This window comes from Phyllopteryx taeniolatus, chromosome 16 (genome assembly GCF_024500385.1).
Source record: "Phyllopteryx taeniolatus isolate TA_2022b chromosome 16, UOR_Ptae_1.2, whole genome shotgun sequence".
Taxonomy (NCBI): domain Eukaryota; kingdom Metazoa; phylum Chordata; class Actinopteri; order Syngnathiformes; family Syngnathidae; genus Phyllopteryx; species Phyllopteryx taeniolatus.
Genome location: NC_084517.1, coordinates 9,529,469 through 9,547,858, shown reverse-complemented (window position 1 = coordinate 9,547,858; position 18,390 = coordinate 9,529,469). Strand labels below are relative to the sequence as shown.

Sequence of the window (18,390 nt, the reverse complement as noted above, 5' to 3'; positions counted from 1 at the left end):
TAATCAATTAATCCATCCATTATTCCTTTGTATACTAATTCTTCATTTTAACCAGATCCAATCATCCATTTTCTGTCGCATTTGTCCACATTACGGTTGCGTGTGAGCTGGAGCCTTTTCGAGCGGGCTAAACCCTGGGCTGTTCACCAACCATTTGCAGGGCACATATAGACAACTATTCACGCTTACATTCACACCTATGGACAATTCCATCCATCCATCCATATTCTGTACCGCTTATCCCTCACTAGGGTTGCGGGCGTGCTGGAGCCTATTCCAGCTATTTTTGGGCGAAAGGCGGGGTACACCCTGAACTGGTCGCCAGCCAATTGCAGGGCACATATAAACAAACAACCATTCACACTCACATTCACACCTACGGGCAATTTAGAGTCTTCAATCAACCTACCATGCATGTTTTAGGGATGTGTGAGGAAACCGGAGTACCCGGAGAAAACCCATGCAGCCACGGGGAGAACATGCAAACTCCACAAAGGTGGAGTCGGGATTTGAGTCACCGTGCTGCCGGACAATTGCGTTGTCCAATTTTTCTTAAGTAATAATTGAGTTTTGAGTGATTTTAAGTCTTCTAAGCTGCTCACAGCACGGTGGACGACTGGTTAGGACATCTGCCTCACAATTCTGAGTACCCGGGTTCAAATCTGGCCTTGCCTGTGTGGACTTTGCATGTTCTCTCCGTACCTGCGTGGGTTTTCTCCAGGTACTATCACATACAATCACATAATTCGTCACTGATCTTGTTTTCAACAGTTTGTCATTCAACTGGGATCTGCAAAAATATTGTCCTTATATTGTCCTATACTGTGACAAAATGTCATTTTCCTTTCTCTGATCATTTCGTGTGAAGAAGCTAGTATTTTTATCCACAGGGAGAATTTATGTCTTCCATAATACATACCATAATGTTGCTTCAGACATTTCCACATGAATTATTGATTCCTGTGCTGGTTATACTGTATATAAACTATATGGCATCATATCATGTACGAGTGTGTTTTTATGCACTATTCATGTGTGTTTCTGGCTTGTTTTCCCCCATTCTTCTTCTCTTCCTTCTCTCCTTCTCTTCCGCATCATGTCTGTGGACGACACTGACATGCACTAATTCACATAAGCCATGTAGCCTCTCGGCAATCCACTTTACTCAATCAATGTTGCATGGTTCTGTGTTCACTTCTATCTCACATTCAAACTGCCTTATTTCCTCTCTTTCTTAACTTGCTTTATTAAATTGTTTCCCTTTTTTTTTAATGCTTCCTTTCTCCTCTTTCTCTACAGGTATTTCTCTCCCGCTTCTCCGCCATGCCTGTCAGCGGCTGCCCCTCCCCCCTTCGCATCCATGCTGGGGTCTGCACCTATGCCCCCTCGCAAGGGAGGCGAGTCCGACACCTCCATCCAGCCCTGCCCCCATTGCTGCACTGCCACACCGTCTCACTTGGTGTCCTTCTCCTGCTGCTCTGCCTTCTTCACCTGCCCCCCACCTGTCACTCACAGAGAGAGAAGGGAGGCGGAGGAGGTGGCAGCCAGTACATTCCCATCCCTCCGCCCCCTCCGCACCATATGGCTCTACCCAACATCCTGCGTGGCCTAAGCATCGCTGTTGTCCTGGTGGGCAACTCCAGTGAGATGGCACTGGCCGGTGCTCGGGAGAAGGAAGACTTTCTACACATGGCGCCCAGCGTAGAGATCCTGACCATGAATGAGACGGACCCTAAAAGCATCATAAAAAGCATCTGCGACTTAATGACGGAGCACTGGCTACAAGGTGTGGTGTTTGGAGATGACACGGACCAGGAGGCCATCGCCCAGATCCTGGACTTCATTTCGGCCCAGACCCATATCCCCATCCTGGGAGTCCGCGGAGGTTCGTCCATGATCATGGCTGCTAAGGTAGGACACAATTGTCTTGTCACAAAATAATGCACTTCATGAAAGCACACTTACATTACACTTAACTGTACATGGTAGGACATTTAAAAATGTAACAGATATACAAGTTGGTTGTCACCAGCGATTAAAGTCCAATCGTACACTTACCTGCGATAGCTCTCAATGCATTAAAGTGGAGAAAAATCATCTGAAAATTATTTTGTATTCTCATGTAATGCACTTTCATTAGATTTTTTTTTTTTTGTCATTTTATTTCAAGTGCAATGTTGACACCTACTTCCAATTTAGCTGTAATTTATTGAGACATAGTGAATCTGAATTGGATTTGGATTCTATGCCAGCAACTGGTTGACGAAGGGTGACTGGTTTACATATTAACTGATAGGCAACCTCTGATATCTTGTAATTGTTCATTAGTGTGTAAGAGTCACTTATTATTGGAAAAAATAGTATGAGGTTTCCAAAGCAAAGCAAAAAGGTTTGAAAAACAATGGTAAATGGACTGCACTTATATAGCGTTTTTATCACAGTGTCCAAAGCGCTTTACAAAGCCTCACATTCATATACCAATGGGCCACTGCTGCCATGCAAGGTGCTGCAAGGCCCGCTGGGAGTAAATTAGGGTGCCCAGGGACACTTCGACATGCGGACAGTTGTAGCCGGGATTCGCTCTACCTACTGAGCTACACCCGCCCAAAATAAGAACAAGACGAGGGTAATAGTTGTCCTTTCATCGAGTGGAACATTTGTGAATCAAAGCTCACTGGCCCTGGCTCGCCAACACTGTTTTAGTTCATTCCTGTGTGTTTGATGGAGTTGAGGTCAGGGCTCTCAAGTTCTTTCATCAAGTATGTCCTAATAGACATTGCTTTGTACACTGGGGCACAGTCACAGAGGAACAGAAAAGTTTCTTCCCCAAACTGTTTACACAAATGAAGAGTGCAGTTGCCCAAAATCTCTTGGTAAGATAAGTTAACGTTTCGGAGGAAAACTAAGGTGTCTAATCCAATACTTGTTTGATAGTGCCAATCAAAGGGTCTGAGTATGTATTTCTTTTCAATTTTTTATTACTTTATTATTCTTTATTGTTGATCTATTCCTTTCTATTTCTGTAGGCCACTGATGTATTACAGCCTGTAATGTAAACTTGATTTGGACTGTTAACTGTCAGTCAGTCAGTCAGTCACAAAGAGAGAGACAGACAGACCAGACAGACAGACAGACAGACAGAGGAGAGGGTAAGCCTGATGTCTGACTTGAAAGTTAAACAGCTGCTAGCGATAATGCCAATGGTAGGATCAACTGGATATTGCACTAGAACAGAGAATGGAGATTTGCCTATTTATTAGGCCTTGCCTAATGGGATAAAAAATGCTTGATCTGTGTCTGCCTGGATCTGGACTTTGAGCCAATTCCTCAAAATCCTCATCCATTTCAAACTTCCACAAATCTATCTGCTCGTAATGACCACCGGAATATGTTGAGTAGTGTTGCGTCTTCTGCTGACAGTCTGCTAGTTGGTCTGTGATTTTAACGCCTCAGGGAGGTTTGTTGCATTTCCACCCACCGTGCCACCTTCCTCCAGTTTTGGTGCCATCAGGTCCAGGTCATCAGTTGCACCAGCACACACATGAGCTTTAGTGACAAGTCGAGGTCAGCAGCTGCCACAGAAGCTCGTATTTCTGCCGCTTTTCATCAGAGATTTATGAAGAGAAATGTACAGTACAGGCATCTTCCATTTACAACGTTTTTGTTGACAAAGCAGTTCTCACACACATTTTCAGGTGTGTCTGCCTCTGCTTTATGGACCACAGTGCTTTTTAACTCCACTAACTAATGACATCTAAAAGTGACGGAGCTGTTTCATGAGAATTGTTGGCATCCCTGTATTATGATGTAAGGAGGATGTTTAAATACTTAAAGTGGGCTGCTAATTCATGCGTGATCGTGCAATGGTACTTTGACTTACGAGTGCCCTAATGCTTCTGTTCTTGTTCTTGTTACAAGTGAGCTTCAGATATGCTGCCGCTCGAGTGAAGTGATAAAAAGATTAAAGGACAGCCACAGTGAGCAATGCACTTTCAGCTGTATGGGGCCAGGGGTCAAATTAATGGCATTTCAATAATTTAAATAATTAATTAAATAAAATTAATGAGTAAACTGTGTTACAAGTTTGGTCACAGAACAAATTAAACTCACAAGTCAATGTCCCACAAATTTCCGCGTAAGTCGGATTTCACCGTTAAAGTAGAAATTTACGGCGAAATACTTCTGTTACGGGTATTGTCCCACGTGATTGTGACAGCAAGCTCAGTGTGTGTGGGCGTGTACGTCGATGTGTGAGTGAGAGGGGACTGTGAATGAGGTAGGAAGGAGTGCGCGCCGTTACGAGTGTGTAACACTAGCACGTGTAGTGACGGCGACCGGGGAAGAGTAGCGATTAGCGGAGGACCCGTTGACATCGAATGTGCAGAGGAGCTAATAAAGCCATTAAAGCGGAAAATCGGCGCTTCGTGCCTTTATTGTTGCCGCCACCCAGCTCAGCTGTGCAACGAGAGAAGGGAGTAAACCCCTGCGTCTCCCGACCACGGTCAGGTGACCGTAGCAGGAAAGGTTAACACTTCGTATAAAGAAACTAAAATACATTCAAATAAAAAAAAAAAAGATGCTGTACTTACCATTACTGCTGAGAGTGTGAAAAAAGGAGGGCGAAAAAGGCAAAGATACTCCCGCCGCACAAACACAGACAAGCACTATGCACTAGCTAAGCAGAAACACTATGGTGCTGGGACAAAATGGCGGACGAGGCACGGGCGTCGTAAAGTCGAAACGTCGTAGAGCGAGTGCGTCGTAACTCAAGGACTTCCTGTAATCACAGGGATGGCTACCATATATAAATGAATCACAAAGTGAAAAAATGCATTTGCAATAATAGACTTTCTCAATTTTTTTTTTTACCCCTAATAGACACCTGGTAATTAGTGCAGTTTATTAAACATCCTCAGCCACTATGAGGAATAAGTTACATGTGTTTGTATCCATCCATCCATTTTCTGAGCCGCTTCTCCTCACTAGGGTCGCGGGCATGCTGGAGCCTATCCCAGCTGTCATCGGGCAGGAGGCGGGTTACACCCTGAACTGGTTGCCAGCCAATCGCAGGGCACATAGAAACAAACAACCATTCGCACTCACAGTCATGCCTGCGGGCAATTTAGAGTCTCCAATTAATGCATGTTTTTGGGATGTGAGAGGAAACCGGAGTGCCCGGAGAAAACCCACGCAGGCACGGGGAGAACATGCAAACTCCACACAGGCGGGGACGGGGATTGAACCCCGCACCTCAGAACTGTGAGGCTGACGCTCTAACCAGTCGCCCACCGTGCCGCTACATGTGTTTGTATAGGCATTTAAATTATGGATTATTGAAAGTTCATACGGTCTGAGTTCAACAGACAAAACAAAAGAGCCTTATTTTGTTGCAAAAGGTTTAAATAGATTTCCCTAGCCACCAGCAGATTCCACCTCTCATGAGAGGTTTCTCCCGGCGTTACCATGTCTTGAGAGAGCTAAGACGGGGCTGTATTAAGGCTTTGTCTCCAAACGGATTTGTGTCCGACTAATGGGCTAAGACAATTCTCTGGCGTAAATACGATAGAGGAGGATTGGCAGAAGGGAGTGAATAAAACATAGGAGGAATGGAGGAATTCAGGTAGTGAGAATAAAGTGGGGTGGGAAAAATTCTCAAGGTGGCCATGCGGTTTCAAGTTGTGTATGGAGACACTGTTTAAGTGGAATGATATACAGGAGGTATGAAAAATCTCCCCTTGTTCAAATGCCAGGTTTTGTGATGAGAAAAATGAGACCAAGATAAATCATTTCAAAGCTTTTTCCACCAATAATGTGACCGACAACCTGTACAACTCAATTGCAAAAAAAATACCTGAAATCTTTTTGAGAGGGGAAATAAAAATAAACAACTGCTACATCCCGTTATAAGAGGGTGTGCACACTTGTCCAACCACGTAATCTCTGTCCCACCCCCACCCCAAATTGAGTTGTACAGGTTCTGGCTCACATTAATGGCAGAAAACTTTTGAAATGACTCATTTGTCTAATTCTTTTATTTCACAAAAACATTTTTTTTGATTTTTTTGCATCCACTGTTACTGTTTGAAAACTTAATGCGAAGTTCAGTGGTAAAGAAGTGACACAGAGACAACTGTTGTTTCACATGAAAAGCATTGAATGCAAAATAAAAGCAGTCAGGACACGGCCAAGGCCTAAGAGTTTCTCGCTCGTGAAATCTATGAATGAACAGCTAAACAGAGGATCTTAACTTAATACAGTATTACATAAACACATGAAATGATGAGATTATTAGACCACAACTATAAAGTACTGATATATTGATGCGAAATTGTAATTTATGACCTCACATACACATTGGTAATTGTTTACTAAACATCCATTCATTCACTTTCCATACCGTGATACCGTTATAAGAGAACAACAAGTTGAAGCTTCGGAAAAGAATCTTTGCACTAAGGAAATAAGGCTTCAATCCATCACACCTCGATGCACAAATGTGCACACACGCTCACGCACATGTGCATGCACGCGCGCACACACAAATTTGAAGGACAGACACTGGTATTAGAATTGGCAAGACAAATCTGTATTTTTATTACACGTGCAAAGGAGAAGATGACATGGCATGACATTGAAAGAATATCATAGAGCACTTGGATTTTCAATCTGTGGAGAATACAGAAAATATGGGGAACCGTACAAGACAGTTCCATAAAATATATCTAACATGGGATGACTCGAGTCTTGTGAAGTCAAATTGAATTAGTCATTGAATCTCATATTTATCTCCAAGATGCACTGTAATTATGATAAAGTTAGAAACTTATAGGGATTATGAGACAGATGTTTTGAACAAAGTGAATTTTATGAATAATTTCTCTCACCGATGGAGAGAAAACCTGACTGTGTAGTCTTTCACTCACCTGACTGTCGTGTTCATGACATAATTTAAAACATGAGTTCTAGACCAAAAATTAAATGGGCTTCATATTGAAAATATATTTATCATTCTTGTAGTGGCTATATATTTTCGAAACCAATTTTACAAAGCTCCAAATTAGCTTTCGAGTTAGTGTATTTTTATTGAATGTCCTCAAAAATGAACTTTGCACACTTGAGTTTAGATAAAACATAAAGGACATAGATTTAAGATTAAACCTAGCCCTTGTTTTTACATTGAGATCATTTGAGCAAGAATTGGCTATGGTGTTAGACTATGAAATTATCTTTTTGGAACACCAGTTTTCTTTTATTTTGAAATACAATATCAGATCTTCATCAAACCTCTTTTAGTGGAGTCCTTGGTGGACTGTCCCACAAATCTGGACTTGTCTTGCGATACCAAGGGGATTGCTTTAGGATGGCTTTGGCTCAGTAGGTAGAACAGGTTCAAATCCCTGCTACGATCGTCCGTCCGCATGTCGAAGTGTCCTTGGGCAAGACACTGAACCCTAATTTGCTCCCAGTGGGCCTGGCAGTGCCTTGCATGGCAGCAGTCGCCCATTGGTTTATTAATGTGTGTGTGAGAATGTGAGGCTTTGTAAAGCGCTTTGGGCACTGTGATGGTGTAGATAAAGCGCTATATAAATGCAGTCAGTTACCATTTATTTTTCATAAGATATCACATAAACTACATTTTTTTAATACATCTCGAGATTCAAATGAACCTTGCTGGTTACATTTTCGGGGGTCCTTAGCCAAACCGATGTTGTTTTGCACAATGCACATACTGGTGCTATATACCTACTGGGGGCGTGCCTTTCGCATCCTCCTTCACGCGCACCCTTCCCCCTTTACGTCCGCATGCTGTCCTCAGCCATGTCCGCTTTTACTCTGTATAACCAGCGTGTCGGCAGGAAATGCTCCCAGTCAGTCAAGCGGAGCGCTCATCACACAACAACATTTATAGATTGTGGAACTCAGTGCACACACAAGCCGCGCCACATTATAAGGCGCCTGTCCATTTTGGAGAAAATGTAAGACTTTTAAGTGTGCCTTATGGTTGTGAAAATACGTTAAGTTTTCAAAGCCCATCTACAATTTAGGTGACTTGTTGCAAATGGATGAAATCTTTCAGTGGAAGTTTAGTTGGGATTTAAAAAAAATTTACATGTGGTAGTAATTCCACTTAATTCCAATAGAAGGAACAATTTGCAAAATTTTACAAAGAAGGAAATTGAACTCATACTACGAAGAGGAAAAGCTGCTCTTTGCTTGGTAAAGTGTAAGCTAAAATAGTGAATAATAGTATCTAGTACAGCTGTGCTCATAAAATAGTACCAGATTGGGAACTAATCCTGCAGTTTAAGGGCCTGCATTACCTTGCCAGCACGGCTGGAGTTGCCAGTCTTTAATCCGTAGATTGTTTCCGGCACCACTTTGCATGCATTTTCTCCCACGAATATCGTGTGTGCATGGGCGTCAACAATCAGCAAATATAAAGCGTATGGTTAATGTTCATATTACCAAGACATGCTTAGCCATTTTCCTTCGCTTGTCTAGAAGGTATGGCTTTGTAATGGTACAAATAGCTGTTAGTTGTCGCTGATCACCTTGGGCCACCTTATTATGTGAGCAGCCAGCTAATCTACGAGAGGCTGCTGCTGGAGGATACAGATAACATCCACTGCTTCATATGCTTTAAATGGAGGATAGTCAGCAATTAAGAAAAAAGAGATAATGCAGCCAATTCCGATGACCTAGAGGAAACTGTAATGAAATATGAATAACAAATGCATGCATGCAAATACGTGCCAGCAGACATGAGATCAGCGCTGGCATGCACCCACACATCCACACACATATTCAATGTGTCCCTATTTATTTTTATTTTTTTACATTTAAAAAAAAAAATAATAATAATTCCTTGTGGATCTGAACATAGACGTGTCCAATTAATTCCTACAATTGGACCCATTGTTGTGGTAATCACTTCCTGAACTCATTAAATATAATGTGTCTCCTGCTCGGCAGCACCTCATACTTGCTTAAACAGACACAATTAGCAAAATTTGTAAGTGATAAGAGTTCATTTGCCCCTTTTTTAATTTTTCATGTCTCTCTCTTAGTTCCCGTTTTGGTCCCTGTCTCTTTTAGGTGCTCGTTCACTTCATTTGTGTGCTTTGTTTTGTGCCCATTTGCCCCCCTTTTTGGACTTTCTTTAATGCAGTTTTATTCAGGGCTACACTTTTGTTGCTCTCTGTACAGGTGTATCGCTTGCATACACTGACCAACTATGTACAACACTATAGTCACTTGAATGTATGAAATATTCCACCTTTACAAACATAACCGTGCTTTGAGCTTTGATTGATACTGTAAGAGAGCTATTCATTTAACAATATATTTGTTATTGTGGTTGTAGTTTTTCAGTGGTCCAAAACTTTGTGTAATATTTTTATTCTTTTGTGCAGCGAAATCTGGTAACCATAATATTCCATCTCTGAGTAAGATCCAGTGCAATTCTACACCACTGCAAACTACTAGAACAATAATCGAAATATTGTGCAGTTATTACCTCTTTGACAGTTTTAATCAAAATCGAGCATTATTATCTTTATAAAAGGCAAAATTAACCCTTTACAATACAGTTTGGCATTGGATCTGCGTAGATAGTGATCATTAGGGGTATCCTGTATCTTGGAGATCGAAAATCAGTCCGATGTCACCAAAAAAAAAAAAAAAAATGGATCGGATCGGACTTGATCTAAAATCTCCGATTTTACTATTCTTATACAAGCAGTCCATTCCATGCTCTGCTCCAGCACTTCTATCCAGCAGCACCCGGATGGCATGCAAAGCCCACGTGATCACAACAACAGGTTGCTAAGGTGCTAACATAGTAGCAAGGAGTAAGAGTGAATGTTGTTTACTTAAAGTCGTTCATTGACCCTGCGGTTGAAGTTCACTGTAAAACTGAGCAGACAAAGCAACATAATTACACATATTGAGTGTTCAAATACATCAAATCAATCAAATCAAATACTTTATTTCTTTCTTCGTTTTTGCTAACACACAATGAATGAAAATCACCATTGACGAGCTAACGAAAATTAGCATCGAACTTGTGGCACTTATAGCTCCAAAAATATGACTATTGCTACAAAAATGCTGTATAAACACATACAACAGGCAATATAACAATACTCTCTGGCATACTGTATACAGTGGGTACGTGGGTTCCGTGGTCAGTGGTCGTGCCCATTGTATACTGTATGTATGATTATTGCTGAAATCGGATCGGACCAATATCGGTATTGGCCAAAACTCAAGGCTGCAATACTGGTATCTGATCAGAAGTGAAAAAGTTGGCTCGGGACATCCGTAGTGATCATAATATCGTGCCTGGATGTAGTAAAATCGTATTGTACTGAAAGACTTAAATGATTTTATACTGATCATCGTCAAAAGTGCTCGTGTGTATGTGTTGTCTATATTTTTCTAAAAAGTTTTCACTCATTTGTGTCCGTCTTTGAGATGGCACTAGCACGACCATGATTTGCTTAGTGCAAAGGACCACAGTTAAAAGTACCAATAAGGAAAATAGATTTGTATTCCACGGCCATCCTACAGTGTCATTTACGTTTAGGTGAGTGTGGGAACTACAGATGGACAACCGTAAAAATGCATTAGAAAAAATGTGGTCAGAAGGTAAAGGTGATAAGTCAATGGAATTGGATCTTCAGGTGAATGACCTGAGGTTGACCAATTTGAAATTTGATCAAAAAGGTTGAAGAAATTACTCGTGTCCCACAAAAGATTTTTTGGGGGGGCTTTTTTGCAAAGAAGAGGAGAAGACAACCAGTAGAATATGCTTGTGAAGTTACATGACTTTAAGACTCACATTCAAAGAACAGCAGGCCATCAACATAAAGACTGGTCTCAAGAGAGACGAGGCTTTGCAGAAATGTTTACGTCACCGAATGGGTTTGTCTTTTAAAGATTTATATTTGTATTAAAATATTTTGTTTAATATTTATTATTATTATTGTTGTTGTTTTTATGTTTTGTGTTCGATCTTTATCTACAGCACTTTGTTTCAGGTGCTGTTGTTTTTTAAAGTGCTGCTCAATTAAATAAGTAGAGTTGAGTTTAAAGTAGTAAGCCTCCAGCTTACCCTTACACAGTCGCTTGTTATCAAAGTTTAATGCAGAGTTTATTGCATTAACATGTGCTTTGTGTGACAGTTAAGAATTAGATAAAGAGAGAGATTTGGCATTGTATTACCGCACCGTTTGTAATTAGTCAAGTCAAGACCGTGTGTATTATTGTTTTCAACTTTAACAATAGTTGGCTCCTTTTTTAAAACTGTTTGATGACGGCAACATTTGGATCCTGGAAAATATAAGTTCTCTTTACAATATTTCCAATAGGAAAAGGTCAACAAGAATCCACAATTGATTGTGTTTGACCTTAGTGATGTATTTATTGAATAGCAAATATCATTATCTTGTGAAATAAATACATGTATGTTTGTTTTTGTGAAAGGCAGCATGGTTTTGAAGTTAAATCTCTGCTCATACCCCCTTGTGTGGGTTGTCACCGAGTACTGCCTCTTCTCCCACATTACCAAAACATGCATTGAAGTTTAATTTAGAACTCGAAATATTCCCCTTGGTGTGAATGTGAGTGTGAATGCTTGTTTGCCTATATGTACCCCAGTCCAGGGTGTACCTGCCTTTTGCCCAAAGTCAGCTGGGATCGGCTGCAGCTCACCCGCAACCCCTAATTAAGTCGCGTACTATAGAAATGGATAGATTTTGTGTACACAATTCTAAATAGACAGGAGAGGTTTCCAGGCGGGTCCACCATTATTGTACACCACGAAAGTCAAAGATCCAGGATCGATATTCTCACTTCTATGTCAGTCTACTATCCAAATTATTTTAAAACCTTTATCTTAAGATAAGAGAATTACTTATTATTTTAAGAAACACATTTTCCTCTGGCTGCAAGGCTCGTATTGTCCTGGTTTAGAATATGTGACAGCACACTCTATGTTCCCCTTTCCTGGAGAAAGAGGGTTCCAAATGAAGTTAGAGTCCTAAATATATGTGGCCCATTTTCTAACCCCGTTGGTCTCAATTTACTCCGGTCATTTAGAATGTGGCCATTTTGAAACTCACCCCATAACTTTTACTATACTGCCTCTTCACTGAACTCCATTGCTTTCAATCAAAGCCAGACTTTTGTCATGTCTCTTATCTCTTCATATTGGAAAGAGAGATGCCTCCCATGCACTTGACTGGAGATTAGAAAAACAATAACAGACCAAATACAAAACGACATTACAATGTTACACACACACACACACACACACTCTCTCTCTCTCACACACATACACTCGCACATTCTTTTTTCGAATAACATAACACAATTAGCCCAAACGACCCAGCAAATGGCCATATTGTGGAACAGTTAAAAGGAGAAAAAAGTGTAACGTATCCTCTCATTCATTGAGCTTTTCATTAAAAATGTAGAAATAATACAATTATTCCTTTCTACAAGCAGTTTTGCGATGTTTCAAGATGTTCGTGGTTGATATTGTGTACTGGATACTATGGTAGATGGTGAATAAGAACGTGCCAGTGTGTTTCTATTCTTGGTTATGCAGTAGAACATCAGAGATCACAGATGAATGAAATGAATGAATATTATGGAAAATTCACTTTTTAATTGTTACATACAAATACAGATATGTTCTCGACGCAACCACAATTTAGAGAGACCATATAAAAAAACATTTAAACCTTTTAATTAATAAATTTTACCCCTCAGACACGCTTTAACACTAGAACTAACAAGGCAGTCATTTTGACTGCTTTCAAATTTTGCAACGTCATAACTTGGTTTAAAAAAAAAAAAAAAAATTTACCAACAGGACCCTGACTTTTCCTAAATGTGTATATATTTTATTCTAACATTGTTTCATCATTAAAATTTCAAAACACAAAGGAGATCAGCGTATTACTACTTCAAATGACCATAGCAGTTAAATTGACTGCATGCTTTTTACAGGGGGTGTCATATTTCACTTTCACTTTCATTTGCTACATTTTCTCGCTTTTTCTCCTTGTCTATTGTTTGTTTGATTTTTATGCTCTGTGATGCTAAACCTAGATATACAGGAGCTTCACTCTCAACCCAAGAGAAACAAAAATGACAAATAAAAAAAAAAATGACAGCTATGGAGGTTTTAGCCTTACTTCAGAGACTTGATGAGGAAGAATCTGATGGAGGAGCAGGTTCAGAGAGGGATATCGCTTGATTGTTGGATGAAGTGGGAGAGTCACTCTGAAATAATTTCAGAGTTGCCCGCTAGCAAAAACTGACAAGTGGAAGCATCAAATTCCACACTTGCTAACATCCCGTCTGATAATTTTCCAGGTACGAGGCCTACAGCAGGACACCTTATTATCATCATTATTATTATTAGACTATTTTTTTTTTTTATAATGCATATTCCTGTAATGTAAGCCTGTGCTAGTTTTATGTGATCTTGTGAGCTTCTTAGCCTTTATTTAGGTATTGCTCAAAATAATGTACAAAACAGCTTGATTTTCTGATAAATTGGAAAAGGTTTGATAAGATGAATATTCCATGAAATAAAAATAATTAGGCGATCATTTTTTGGTGACAGTGGAACATCCTGAAACTTCAGTGACACCTACTGTGTCAACCACAACAGCACTTAACCAGCCATTGGGTGAAGGATCTGTCCCACAACCTTCAGCACAGAGGCAGGAAACCGCAAAAGATGGCACTGTGTGGACTGTAATACAGTCAGGTGAAAACAGCGGAAGGCGTCAGTCACAATGTCTTTACAGAAGCTGCGGGCCTCACAGCACATGCCAAACTCAATATTGAAGATGCCCTCACCTCTTTTCTGTGTTTGGTTGATGATGCTATACTGAAACACATCAGGGCCTGCCCCGTTGCTGAGGCACACAGAGTCAGAGAGGAAAGTTCATGGGATATGACTGTTGATGAGCGAAAGGCCTTCATTGCTCTAATCTACATTCATGGTGCACAAGGTGGAAAAGGCCTGGACTTGGCGAGCTTTTGGTCAGCTGTTCCAGAAAGGCACCAATGAGAGGATGTCACGTAGGAACTTCATAATCCGACTCGCAAATGAACTTCACTCCGGACCCATGAGAGCAAAAGCTGACAAATGATGTTGCGAGAGCCCCACTTGGCGCAGCAGAAGAAGGAGAGGAGAAGGCAGTGCCAAGTGCGTAGAAGGTGTAAGAAAAACAAAGCAAAGGATGCTTATGTCAAATGTCACAAGGTAGTGTGTGGGAGATGCACACGGAAGGTACAGGTTACCCGTGTTGACTGTGAGTGATTGTGAGCCATACGCAAAACAACAAAAGCATCGTAACAGCAGATTGTCTTCAGGTGGCTGGCAGCCATCACAGCATTTTGGAATGTTCATATAATTTAATAATTTTCATTGTCAAGGTCTAATGATTATACCAACCCATTTTTAAAGCAGGATACTTTTTTTTTTTTTTTTCCCCACAGAGAAAATGTTTGCAGTTCGAGTTCGCAACTTTGCATGTCCAATTGCAGAAACGTTATGTGCGTCAATTAAATAAATAAAACACTCTATCATTATAGTTTTCATTTGGTGTCCTGATATGTTTTTACCTATTGCACCAATTTATACTTAGATATTTTTAATGATAATCCAAATTATATACAAATAATGTCTGAGCAGTCAAAATAACTGCTATAGTCATTCTAGTAGTTGCTGAATTCTGGTAGACCGAATGTTAAACAAACTGATCAAAACATACTTACAGTAAACTAGTTAAAAACTCTTTCTAAATACATTGGAAACTTATTTGAGCACCCAAAGAAATAACCATGTACATGCATAGACTCTGAATTGCCTGTAGTAGGTGTTAATGTGAGTGGGAATGGTTGTTTGTTTATATGTGCCCTGCGATTGGGTGGCGACCAGTTCAAGGTGTATCCCGCCTCTCGCCCAGTCAGCTGGGATGGGCTCCAGCACGCCCACAAGCCTAGTGAGGCTAAGCGGTACAGAAGATGAATGAATTAATGTACTGTACATGCATGTCCCTTTAAGAGGTGGGTCCTGGTGGGGTCCCGTGTGAGACTGGCAAGTCTGCATGAGTCTTCAGGTGTCCAAAATAAGAGGCAACGTTTCTCCAAAACCTGTATGTACCTTTCAGCATTAATGGTGCCTTCACAGATGTGTAAGTTACCCATGCCATTGGCACTAATACAGCCTCATACCATCACAGATGCTGGCTTTTGAACTTCGCGTCCATAAAAGTATGGATGGTTCTTTTCCTCTTTGGCCCGAGGACACGATGTCCACAATTTCCAAAAACAATTTCAGATGTGGACTCGTCGGACCACATAACACTTTTCCACTTTGCATCAGTCCATCTTAAATGAGCTCGGGCCCAGAGAAGCCGGCGGGGTTTCTGGTGTTCTTGATAAATGGCTTTTGCTTTGCATAGTAGAGTTTCAAGTTGCACTTACGGATGTAGCGGCGAACTGTATTTACTGACATTGTTTTTCTGAAGTGTTCCTGAGTCCGTGTGGTGATATCTTTACACATTGATGTCGGTTTTTGATGCAGTGCCGCCTGAGGGACCGAAGGTCAAGGACATTCAATGTTGCTTTTCGGCTTTGCCGCTTACATGCAGTGATTTCTCCAGATTCTCTGAACCTTTTGATGATATTATGGACCGTAGATTATGAAATCCCTAAATTCCTTGCATTTGTACGTTGAGGAACATTGTCCTTATACTGTTCGACTATTTTCTCACGCACTTGTTCACAAAGAGGTGAACCTCGCCCCATCTTTGCTTGTGAATGACTGAGCAATTCAGGGAAGCGGCTTTTATATCCAATCATGGCACCCACTTGTTCCCAATTACCATGTTCACCTGTGGGATGTTCCAAACAGGTGTTTGATGAGCTTTCCGCAACTTTCTCAGTCTTTTTTGACACCTGTCCCATCTTATTTGGAACGTGTTGTAGCCATAAAATTCTAAGTACTTTGTATCTGTTGTCGTTATGAATTGTCAAAAATGTATTGTATTTTTGCTTAGATAAACAAAAACGAAATCACACATGCCACCAGGATGAATCCTCACTCCCATCTCTCTGCTTTCCTGCTCTGCTTGCTTCCACACACACTAAACGCACAAGTTGCTCAAAACTCTTTTTGCGCACCACAAACCACCACCACACACCCTTGTCACTGTTTCTTATGTTCAGTGTTTGCTCGTTACCCTTCTATGTACCCTGGCTTTGCATTACTCAAATATAGCATCTCTATCACCCTCTCTAAATAACATTCGTCAACACAATACCAAAAATCCTCCGCAAACTGTCAAAAAAACAACAACAAAGAATGCATAGTACCAAATCTATTTAAAATTATGATACACACACCCATTATATGTCACACTTAACATTCGTGTCTTGGAATGTCAATCGCATTCGATCACAGGCAAAGAGAATTAAGATTATGGATTATACCACTAAATTTAAAACAGACCTCCTCCTATTACAAGAAACACACCTTAATAAGCCAGAAGAAAAATGCCTCATTTACTCTAATTTCACTCAGGTTATCTCGGCCTATTATAACTGTAGACAAAGAGGAGTCTCAATTCTAGTCCATAAAAGACTACTTTACAATAAATAATACAGTAGCAGATCCAGAAGGCCGAAATATCATTATACAGGCTACAATATGTAACAAGCTTTATACAATTGTCAATGCATACCCTCCAAATAAAGACGATCCAACTTTTTTTCACATGCTCTTTTCACACTAGTTAAAGTTGTCAGCCACTTCTACAATGATTATGGGAGGTGATTTTAATTTTACGCTAAATCCCCTAATAGATCGCTCAAATCTCAAAAATAGTAATCAGCCACAATGCTCCAATATACTAGAGCAGTATATGGATGACTTTGGTCTCGTTGACATAGGAGGCTGAAAAAACAAAAAGAGAATACACATTTTTCTGGTCAGTTCACCGCTCTTTCTCAAGAATAGATTTCTTCCTTGCAAACAATTCGGCAGCTCAAAGAATTACTCCCAAAATACATCCAATCATCATCAGCGATCACGCACCGATTTCTCTCAATATAAAAGTTGAAACAAATTTGGGCCCCCCCACCAACATGGCGCTTCAACACGTCCCTATTGAAGGACCCAGATTTGGATTCTTTCGTGAGGAAGGAATGGGATAAGTTAATGAAATTCAACGACTCCCCAACCATATCCCCATCTCTGTTGTGGGAAACCGGGAAAGCTGTTTTGAGAGAATTACGTAACGCATTAAAAATATGCAGCCGGGACGGGTGCCTGGCCCGGATGGAATCCCTGTTGAATTCATTAAACATTTTTGGCCAGTACTCGCGCCTCTATTTTTCAGAACAGTCAATGAGATAAAGGATAAAGGTAGAATTAATAGCCATATGAGCACAGCTTTAATTAAGTTTTTACTAAAGCCAGGTAAAGACCCCACTCTCCCGGCGAATTATCGGCCCTTATCACTGATTAATGTAGATATCAAGATTATCTCGAAAGCCCTCGCAGCGAGACTTGAAAAGGTACTTCCGTCGATAATCCACTATGACCAGACAGGCTTCATTAAATGCTCTCACCAATGCTATTTGCAATATTTCTTGAACCTCTTGCTGTCGCTATATGTCAGAATGCTAATATTAAAGGTATCTATCTGCTCACTAGTGACAGAACACAAAATCAATCTATATTCTGATGATATTCTTCTTCACTTACAGGAACCCAAGTATTCTCTTCAGGCAGTCTTCAATCTCATTAAAACATTTTCACAAATATCAGACTACTCTATTAACTGGACCAAATCAACAATACTCCCAATAACAGCAAACTCATGGACTCCTCCAGATCAAATCCCAGAATACCTTATTCCTATAGGAAACATTAAGTATTTAGGTATCAATATTTCGTCAAAACTCACAGAGCTAACCAATCTAAATTACACACCATTTCTGGAAAAAATCTCAGCTGATTTAAGACCCTGGAATAACTTGCCTACATCATTACTGGGAAGAATAGCGACAATAAAAATGAAAACCTTACCTCAAATAAATTATTTATTTTCAATGATTCCATTTAAGCCCACATTTAAATGGTTTCAAATCTTAGATTATGCTGTAATACATTTTTATTCAAAAAATAAGAAAAATAGTCAGTCTATCCACTCTTCAGAAAAGTAAACTGGAGGGAGGCCTAAATGCTCCTAACTTTAAACACTATTATTTAGCTAATTACAATACCTCATCAAATGGTTGCACCACAGTGAGGAGTGTGATTATTGGCTAGAATTGGAACAAACAGACTGCAACAAC

The 18,390-nt window shown here is 40.3% G+C and overlaps 1 protein-coding gene and 1 long non-coding RNA gene across 4 annotated transcripts in view; one reads left to right on the top strand and one right to left on the bottom strand.

The window, feature by feature from the left end:
- The window catches only part of LOC133465783 (glutamate receptor ionotropic, NMDA 2B-like), a 168,931-nt gene that overhangs the window by 45,469 nt on the left and 105,072 nt on the right, over window positions 1-18,390 (top strand). For both annotated transcript variants that reach the window (XM_061748872.1, XM_061748873.1), the window contains exon 4: window positions 1,300-1,911. In XM_061748872.1, the coding sequence (XP_061604856.1) occupies window positions 1,300-1,911 (612 nt within the window). The remainder of the gene's footprint in view (window positions 1-1,299; window positions 1,912-18,390) is intronic.
- Window positions 1,593-18,390, bottom strand: part of LOC133465786 (uncharacterized) — a 31,598-nt gene continuing 14,800 nt past the window's right edge. Inside the window, exons 3-5 of one of the 2 annotated variants that reach the window (XR_009784752.1) lie at window positions 9,873-9,915; window positions 1,813-1,906; window positions 1,593-1,732 (exon numbers count right to left, since the gene is read on the bottom strand). This is a non-coding gene — a long non-coding RNA (uncharacterized LOC133465786). The remainder of the gene's footprint in view (window positions 1,733-1,812; window positions 1,907-9,872; window positions 9,916-18,390) is intronic. The other variant, XR_009784753.1, reaches the window with a different exon arrangement.